The sequence below is a fragment of the Suricata suricatta genome, chromosome 8 (assembly GCF_006229205.1).
Source record: "Suricata suricatta isolate VVHF042 chromosome 8, meerkat_22Aug2017_6uvM2_HiC, whole genome shotgun sequence".
Taxonomy (NCBI): Eukaryota; Metazoa; Chordata; class Mammalia; order Carnivora; family Herpestidae; genus Suricata; species Suricata suricatta.
In genome coordinates, this window is record NC_043707.1 from 3,534,506 (window position 1) to 3,543,788 (window position 9,283).

General features: G+C 60.7%; 1 protein-coding gene across 1 annotated transcript in view; it reads right to left on the reverse strand.

Moving 5' to 3' along the window:
- Positions 1-4,796: 4,796 nt before the first annotated feature.
- UBALD1 (UBA like domain containing 1) overlaps positions 4,797-9,283 on the reverse strand; it is a 4,973-nt gene continuing 486 nt past the window's right edge. The window contains exons 2-3 of the mRNA XM_029947519.1: positions 6,203-6,262; positions 4,797-5,890 (exon numbers count right to left, since the gene is read on the reverse strand). Of these exons, the coding sequence (XP_029803379.1) occupies positions 5,537-5,890; positions 6,203-6,262 (414 nt within the window). The 3' untranslated portion in view covers positions 4,797-5,536. The remainder of the gene's footprint in view (positions 5,891-6,202; positions 6,263-9,283) is intronic.

The window sequence follows — 9,283 nt, forward strand, 5'->3', positions numbered from 1 at the left end:
CCTATCCATCCCTGCCGGGCCCCCCACAGCTGCCTTCCATTTCTCAGATTTACAGAGGGAATCATGCTTGAGTTGGTTCCTGTAGCCCAGGCATCAAGGAGTGAGGCCCAGGTAGGTCAGTGTAACCGCTTGCACTCCGACAGGCCCCTAGTGTTTTGGAAGGTGGGGACGCCCAACAGCGGCCAACCAGGAGCAATGCCAGAACGACAGTCCTGTCCCCCATAGGGGTTGTGGGGGAACAAGCTGGCTCTCCAGATGGGAGCTGCAGGCAGAAGGCTTGCCCCTCCCCTCCTCCAACCCCAGAGGGTGGGGCCGGCAGGGAGCTGGGAGGACCCCACAGGCCAGCAGGGAAAGGTGCGTGGGGAGCAGACAGAGCCAGGATGGGGTCAGCAGAGTGGGGATTTCAGACGCTCCTGTGTCCAGCCTCCTACTCCGCCAGGGGGACGTGGTTCCTGGCCTGGGATGTGGCGGCCATGCCAGACTGGACAGGGAGGAAGGTAACCAACCGTGCTGGTCATGTGGGCTGGCCTGGTGTGGGGCTGCAAAATGAGCTGGGCCAGAGGGGGAGAGAGAGGCTTCTTGCCAAGCAGAGGGTCCTGCTTCGAGGTGCTGCTGGAATGGAGATGCTGACCAGCGACCGCCCTGCACCCCAGCACGGCTCACTGCTGCAGGTGAAAGGGTCACGGAACATTTCTACCGTCTTCCAAAGACAGTGAACTCCATAACACTAAGACGTAAACCACTAACGACAGCAATGTGTGTCGCCAGCACGATGACCTGCATCGGAAAACGCTGCGGGTCCCCAAAGCAAGCAGCCAGCAGTGGAGAGTTGAGGCGCTGGACGCGCGGGCCTTCGGTGCGGGGGCCTCCGCCGCTGGAATCGGCGCCCACTGGTCTCCAGGCTTGGCCCTGGAGGCTGTAGGCAGAGAACCACCAAACCAACACAAGCCGCCGGACAGAGGCTTCTCTGCTCAGTCCCCCTCCTCATCTTGCTCATGGCTTCCATAGGATCCACGGAAAACCACCCCACCAACATGTGCAGCTCTTTAACCCCCAGAAGGGGAGAAAGAGCCCGGGAAAGCAGACCAGATGGCTGCCCGCGGGTTCTCCGCACCTCGTGCTGTGCTGTGCAACTGACAAGCCCTCGGCCACCCCGGAAGTGGGGCTGAGAGGACCCAGCGCCCCCTCCTCTAAAGGAGCGGAGTTCTTCTAAGACTCCTATGAAACACATATATTGCCCCAACGAAGCTGTGGCTGGACAACCAGACTTTTCCAAATGCAGGAACTGGAAATAGCCTCGCCTCAGAAGATCTCCTTTTGTCCAGCCTTGGCGGCCTCCCCAGCACTGGCCCCGGGAAGTAACCAGCCTCAAAGCGCTCATCTGTCGTGTCATAGAAGCCCCTCAGAGACTAACAGGGCTGTGGCAGCCCTGCCCACTAACGGGTTTGGGGCCCGGCCTTGGGGACAGCGTGCTTTTCTGTGGCCGGCCACAGAGGGTTCTCAGAGAACCCTGGGAAGACCCTGGGAACCCTTAGTGGCCCTGGGAGCATCCCCTTCGTCTGAGAAAATCTTGACGGAGAACAAGCCCTTAGTTAAAGCTGTCCGGGGGAGGAGCCTGCCTGCCCACAGAAAGTGTCTCCATGCATCCACCAGGCGCCCCCTTCACCCACTGGAGCAGGGCTTTTACTTCGCAAGTTTGTCCTGGTGAAAAGCGAGATCCCCTCCAGATCCCAACCGAGTCGGAGATAGGACCGGGCACACACGTGTGTGGCCAGTGGAGTGGGCTGGCTGACGACGGGCTGGCTGTGTCCGCCCCTGGTGAGGGTCAGCTTCAGCCCGTCATGACCTCAAGGGAAGCCAGGTGAGGTGTCACACATTTCCAAGATCAGCCAGAAGTCAGACTTTCCGTGCAGACACCAGGCCATTTGGAGAGACATGGAGCGTCACTCGAGCCCAGCAGCACGGGTCGGGGGCCTAGGGGTTTGCAAACCCCGAGGCTGGCATGCCCTAGTGCTCTAACAGCAGACCGGAGAGGCACCCACTGCCCGTCACTTGGGGGGGCTAGACCATCCCACGCGCTGCCACATCCACTCTTCAGGAATGAGACACTTGGAGCTCATACCTTCCTTCCAAGCAACTACCTGGAGGCAGTGTTTTTTGAGCAGAACTTTGGAAGCAGTCATTTGAGCTCAAGTCTGGCAGGCAGGTAGGGGTGTCCATACCCAGAAGACGCTGGGCTTTTCGGTGACAAGGCCAGCTCCCAGGAGGTGCCAAGGTGAAGGACAGCCAAGGATGACTGCGGCTGTCCCCTTCCGCTTGCGCACCCAGTACCTTTGCTTTTCAGCCAGTTAATGCCTGAACTTGTTAATAGATGGTTACTGACTCCAACTTTGCTTCTGAGCTTCCAGGCTTGGAGAAGTTGAGGAAGGTTCCAGGTTCTGTTCCCACCTCTGGTTCCCCCTCAAGGTTAGCCCACTTTTACAGCCTTTCCCTTTCCTGTGAGATCCTGGCACACCTGGCAGGGCCTCTGGATTGCTGGGAAGTACTGGAGTCCCTGGCCCTAGCTCTAGCCCTGCTCTCTGTCCCTTCCTGCTCAGGCTCCCACCCTGCCTGGGGCACTTAGGAAGAAACAGATTCCTGCGCCCCTCCAGAAGTTGCCTCAAGCACCACCCAGGGGACCTTCACAAGTTTGGGGGGGGTCACAAGGCTGGTGGCTCCCAGTTGCTGGGAGGGGGCGTGCTGGGGCCCTATATCCCCATCACCTGGGGGCTGTTTCAGTAACAGCTTTGACGCTCTGAAAGTTCACCCTTTCACAGTGTACCGTTAACTGATTTTTATTCCCAAGCTAATCAACCAGTATCCTGGGGAACGTTTAAAGTTATACTGTCAAGGCTTCTCCCCCAGAGACTGATGCCGTGGGGTCTGGAAGGCTATGGTTTGTCTTTTTACAGAGCTCCGGGGAGGCTCTGCTGTGCAGCCATCCATGAAAGCATAGGTCTAGGAGACATCTTGTCATGTCTACAGACTTTCTTGGTTGTCACAACTGGGAGATGCTACTGGCGCCTAGCAGGAAGGGGCCAAACTGCTGGTCAATATCCCACAGTGAACTGGACGCCCCAGTGGACAGCAATCCAGCCCCAAATGCCTGCAGTGCCCGGGCTGGAAAACCAGGACCTATGAGAACTTCAAGGCCTTTCCGATCCAAGGTGACCACCTGAGACCTCCAGGCCCAGCCCATGGCAGCCCCCTGGGAACAGAGATGCGCTTCACCTACAACAGATTGGCACTTAGTAGAGATGTCATGTAGGGACACTTTTCAACATGGACCTCGAGGTCCTGCCCCCTAACAAGCTCCGAGGTGGTGCTGTTGGTCTGGGGACCAGACTTTGTAGCCGCCCAGGGCACAAACTCTAGACGGTGCACTGCCTCTGGTGCCTCTGGCACGGTCATGCCCCCTGGGACGGCCCAGGCCGCTCCCCTCTGCCGAAGCCGACCTGTGAACACGAACTTGCCTCTGCATTCCTCCTACCATTTGGGGGGGTTGTGTGGCAGTTACCTGAGAACTTTTCCTCATCACAAGAACGGAGCAGCTGCAGCGAAGATTCAGGAGGCCCAAGATACCCTCACCCGCATCCTGCCCCCCCACCACGTGCACCCCAGACAGAGCTGTGCCCCCACCCGCCTGGACTCCGAGAGGAAGGCCCTTAGAAGATGGGTTTGAAGATGACGCAATTCCAGGACGTAGGCAACAGCTTGAGCGGGGGCCCAGCGGTCAGTCTTCAGCGACAACCAGAGGGTACAGGTATCCCAAGAGCCTGTCCAGGGTCCAGCCGGGCGGAGACAAAGCTGGGGAGGCCAGGGAGCAGCAGGGGTGACACCAGCACGGGAACATCCTCGTCCCTGGGCACCAAGAGCAGGACTGCCATTGTGGAGTAGAGAGACATCAAACAGGAGACCTTCTGCAATAGAAGAAACTCTCCCCCAGGCATCATCCGGGGAAGGGGTCAACTGAGGGGCTGGGCGCCAGGTGGGCTGGCCTAAGTGAGATCTGCCACTACGGACAGTTGGGCAGAGACTGGGGCCTCCCTCCTTGCCCAAAGCCCAGTCCCTCACAAGGAGTGCAAGGCTGAGGCTGCCCCAGGAACCCCATCCCCCAGCATGGGCAGCTGGGGGTAGGGGGGCAGGGTTGGGCATCCCTGGCTTCTCCCGTGGGGTGAGAGCAGGTGTCTGTCCCAGCCCAGCTCAGGAGCAGCCCGGGATCTTCCTTAGTGACAAAAGGTCTGAGTTGCAGGTTGGACTCTGCCCTGGGCTTGTCCTGTTCCTGTCACAAGCCCCCAGGGGCTCTGCACAGAAGCCTGCTGACTGCGGGTGCCATGGTCTGCACCTCCCCAGGGGAGGGCCCTGCCAGGCATGTTTGCTGGAGGCTGGACTTGGAGTCCAGCCTGCAGCCAGCCACTGGAGCCCTACGACACACAAAAAAGGTCCCTATGTGAAACCCAAGCAGACCGGAAGGCAGTTGTTAGTCCTGGAGGTCAGGATCAGTCCAGCCAGGAGGGAAAGATGGGCAGGAGGGCTGGGATTCTGGGAACACAGGCCAGAAACGGATCTTCACGGCAGGAACCTTGGATGGGCAGGAAGATTCCAGAGCCACGTTACGGTTGAAAAGACAGCATTAGTGTGGAGCCAGGCAGGACAGGAGGGTGCCCTCGGTTCCGGGCTCTGTCAGTGCCCTGCCTCTCCACAAGGAGCCAGCTGGCAGCAAAGCTTAGGATACGAGGCAAGACCACAAAGCCTGGTGGTAGTTTGAACTCTTCTCTTTTGTTAAAAGGGGGAAGGGAAAGGGTGTGAGGTGCCCCCAGGCTCTGGGGGAGGCATGCAGGCAGCCCCAGCAGGCAAGCGCTGGGAATGGGTGGGAAGAGTCCTGGAGTTTCCCACAATTCTTTTCTCTGCAGGGAACAGCAAGGCTGGCTGACAAAGGGGCAGGAGAGAGGGGCAGGGCCCTGGGGGGAGGGGTGGCGGGCAAAGGGCCTGGGGGCTCACTCTATCATGCAAAGTCCAGCTGCCCCATAAACTAGGTTGCTTCTTGAAGAGCGACATACATATAAATACATACACAGCTACACACACACATGCGGAGAAGGCTCTGCATTCCCGAGGGTGGGGATGGAGGCCTGCTGGCCCCCAAGGAGCTCCAAGGCAGGAGCCAGCCAAGTCTCCGCTGCTGTGGCGATTCTCTGCAGCCCCCTGGGGTGGGACAGGGCGAGTGAGTCCTCCAGGGAAGGCTGCTTGTTCTCTGAAGTTCTGTCCACCAGCACCAAGACGACTCTGAACCACATCCATGCAAGATGGGCGCCGCTGGCCTGCGCTTCCGTGTTCACGCGTGGGCGGCCCATATGCTGGCACCGGGGTCCGGTCTCTCCCCTCCAGGGCTCCGGGGAACAGGGGTGCAGACAGAGGAGGGTGAAGGGGGCCCGCGGAGACATCCTCTCCCCCGCCCCACAGGGTCCTGGCCTCCGGGAGGGGGGAGGGGCCTCCCTTATCTCTCGGCCTCCATGGCGGGGTGGGCCCTCGGTTCTGAGGCGGCCTGTTGGGGGGCCAAGGGCGGCCAGTCTGAGGCTGGGGAAGGGGGTGCCGGAGTCCACAGGGGCGGCTGCTGCGGCTGGTGGTGCTGTGGCCCCCCTGGGGGCGAGGCCGCGGTCGGCCAGCTGGGCGCTGCGAAGCTGCCAGTGGCGGCATGGGGGAAGTGCGGTGGAGGGGACGTGGCCGTGGTGGCCATTGGACTGCCACTGCCGCCACCGTGAAAGCTCTCGGAAGCCTTGAGACGGGAGAACATGGTGAGGGCATCGGGGAAGTTGGGGGGCGTGGCAGGGGTGTTGGCAGGAGTGCACATCTGTGGGCGTAAGAACAGAGTTGGGGGGTGAGCACCCCTTTCTGGGAGAGTCCCCAGCCTCCCACTGCCTCCTAGGAGCAGACACACAGTCAGCCACTATTGGGGGCTTCTGTGCCTCTTCCCTGGATGCATCCGGCTCTGTAGGACAGCCCCTGAGCTGGGGCTCCCGAAGCCCAACACACCCACAGGCTGTGTCCACGGAGGACTCTCCTGTGCGAGCCAGCGGCCCCTCCACCGCAGAGAGCCACAGAGGCCCCCTCCCCTGCCCCAGGAGGACGCCATAGCTGCTCTGGGGGCTGCGGGGACACTTACCATCTGGTGGTGGTGGCTGTAGGGGATGTTGGTCTCCTGGAAAAAGGCGCTGAGGGCCGTCTGTGGGAAGAAAGGCCCAAGCTTAATTACCCTCAGGCCCCCGTGGCCCTGCGCTGCCCTGTCCCCAGGATCCCTGGGGCTTGGTGCGGCCGGTTACCAAGGGGGAGAAATGAGTGGAAGAAGCGTGTCTGTCACAACTCAATGCCTGCCACCTCCCACGGAGGTACCACACTCCACTGGCGGGCAGTGAAGACCTTCACACTGCCTGCGTCCAGCTTGCAGGAACCTCCTGTTGGCACCGTGACCTCCGGAGGGAGCAGGCAGCAGCCCGCCCCGCCCCCAGCCTCACAGGGAAAGGCCTTCAGCAGAGGTCAGCCTTTGATTCGGGAGAATCTAGCCTGACCTGGTGGTCACCAACTCCCTAATCTGAGCCTCAATTTCCTCATTCAAGAACCAGGGGACAGCAAAGGCTCCCAGACGTTAAGTCTATGACCCACCTGCCCATCTCCTTGGCTGGCCACAGGAGCCTGCCATGACCTGGGCCTCAGTTTTTACAACTGCACCACAAGGGGACTGGACCGGTGACTTCCAGATTCCCCTCCTTTGCCGCAGCAAACTCCTAAGACCCAAGTTCCAGCTGGGAGAGCCAGAAGGGCCCCAGAGCCTGGGGTCTGCACTCGCAGCCCCCTCACCCAAGCCTCCCTCAGAATGTTCTTAAGGTGTCAGAGCAGGATGGCAGATGTGGGGTCTGCACCCGGCATGGTGAGAAGGGGAGCGGGAGAGAGGGCAGAGGGCAGGGCTGCGTGCCAGCGGAAGGCTGGGGAGAGGGGACACCAGGAGCCCTGAGGGAGGCGCGCACTTGGGCTGTCTGGCTGGGGCCCTGCAGGGGGGGCACTGAGCAGAATAAGGGAACCAGCTGCTCTTGCGAAAAGTGCCGGGTGAGGGAGTGTGTGAAGGGTCTGCGGGCCCTGCCAAGGCCCAGGCCCAGCTGCCCCCCATCACCAGCCCTCTAGGCTCACCACCCTCCCCTACACCCCCCCCCACCCAGGCCCGCCAGGCCCAGTCCCTTCCCCGCCCCCAACAGAGCCAGAAATCCAAGCTGGCTCCCAGGGCTTGCACTGGCATTTTGTTATTTTTTTTTTACATTCAAATGAATTTTTCTGGGAATTTCCTGCTGTAGATGCCCTACTCCAGTGTCCCCAGACAGGGTGTGGGAACAGGCTGGGGTGGGTGCTGGCCTCTAAGTGCCTCCTCCGGACTCCTTCCCACCCAGGAGCCCCAAGGGACACACCCCAACTATTCCTTCCCAACAGCAAATCCAAAGGCCACCGGAGTGAGGATTCCAGCACCTTCTGCTGCCTTAAAGCACCACCACTTAAACACACAGGTCCCCTCCCCCTGCAGCCTCCTGTCCTCATTAACACCTGAATCACAGAGATGTGACCCAAAAACACACAGTGTACTGTGAGCCTGCAGGGAGGATACAGAGGGGGTAGTCCTGAGGAGCCCCTCACTCACTCTCATGCAAGGACCTCAGGTTTGGGGGTTCACGACCCATTTTCACATTCAGCGAACCTCCCTAGTATCCATATCCCCCATTTTACAGATGTGAATCGGAAACTCACGGAGCCTGAAGCACACACTACTACCTCAGGGGGCCACCAGAGCCACCAAGTCCGCAGGCAGCTCCGGCCCCTCTTGGGGACAGAGTTTCTCCCAGGCAATTCAATCCGCAAAGCTACATTCTTAATTCCTGTGGTGGAGCAACACCAACCCGTGCTGGTGCCAGGCTCCGGGCTGCGGGCGGAGAGTCCAGACAGGCGAGGCGCTCCCCACCAGACACCTGCCTGCCCAGCCCCAGGCAGGGAGGGAGCCATGCATGCAGATGTGGGACTCAAGCTAACTGCCGTGAATGTGGTTTTGCAAGTTTTGCCACATCTAGCCCTTGAGACAAACAGGCTGATTAGGGAGCTTCCTGCAGGGTGGGGCTGCAGGCCCTGGGGGCGGTGGGCGCAAGGGAGTGGCCACTGACTCCTTAGAGATCAACTCCCACGCTGGAGGTACCAGGAAACTGAGGCCAGAGGAGGAAGGGGCATTGCCCAGAGAGAGCAACCTCCCATCCTGTGGTGTGAGGACCACACAGGGTCAGTGGTCCTTGCTGAGAGCTCTGGTAGGGAGTTGTGAGCAAAGACTCCCCTGGCTGGATACACTACCGCTTCCCCCGGGGGTCCAAACCTGCGGCTGGAATGCTGATCCCCCATCCCACTTTCAGGAAGCTGAGCCCCAGAGTCCTCAGGCTACTCCCTGCAGGCCCAAACACCCTTCCTGGGATGGCTCCCCGTCAGGAAACCAGGCTCCGGGGCTCATGCTGGGGAGTCACAGTCTGGGCCACGACCTTACACCTGTGAGGGGCGGAGCTCAAGGACTCTGGCCTCTTCCCTAGATACCACCCTGGGTTATTTCTGGGGCAGTTGAGCTAAGCAAAGCCAGGTGGCCTGTTGGCAGCACAAGCTGTGGGCACTAATGTTCTATGGATCACGGAAGCCTGGGGAGTGTGGTCCTGAATGGGGCAGTGCCACCTCCTACCCAGCTGACTGAAAAGCCCCGAACCGCGTAAACCACGCCACGCACTGTGCAGGTAGATTCCTCAGTCAGCACAGAGGCCACCTGAACACGCTTCTAGGGCGGGGTGCATAGATGCACACCCGTGGCTGGAGTGTGGGGCTCCCAACACGGCACCCGTACACGCGTGTGTGTCCACGCGTGGGCACCATCTGCAAAACGGCGACGTGTGTGTACACGGAGCACACACAGCCCGCACCCGCGCGCCGGGTGGACTGCGTGTTTACACACACGCCAACATGCCCACACGTAGCGTGGCGCGTGCGTAAATACAAATGCACATGTACGTGGACACACGCGCCACCAAGCTGCCCACTGAGCACGCAGACCCTCAAACCCACTCGCGCGGGGCGGCTCAGCCCGCGGGCCTCAGTGCTCCCTGTCCCACCCGGCGGCTCCCGAAATGGGGGCGGCGCGCGCCCAGCTCGGCCCCGGCCCGGGGCGTCCTGCTTCCGGCCG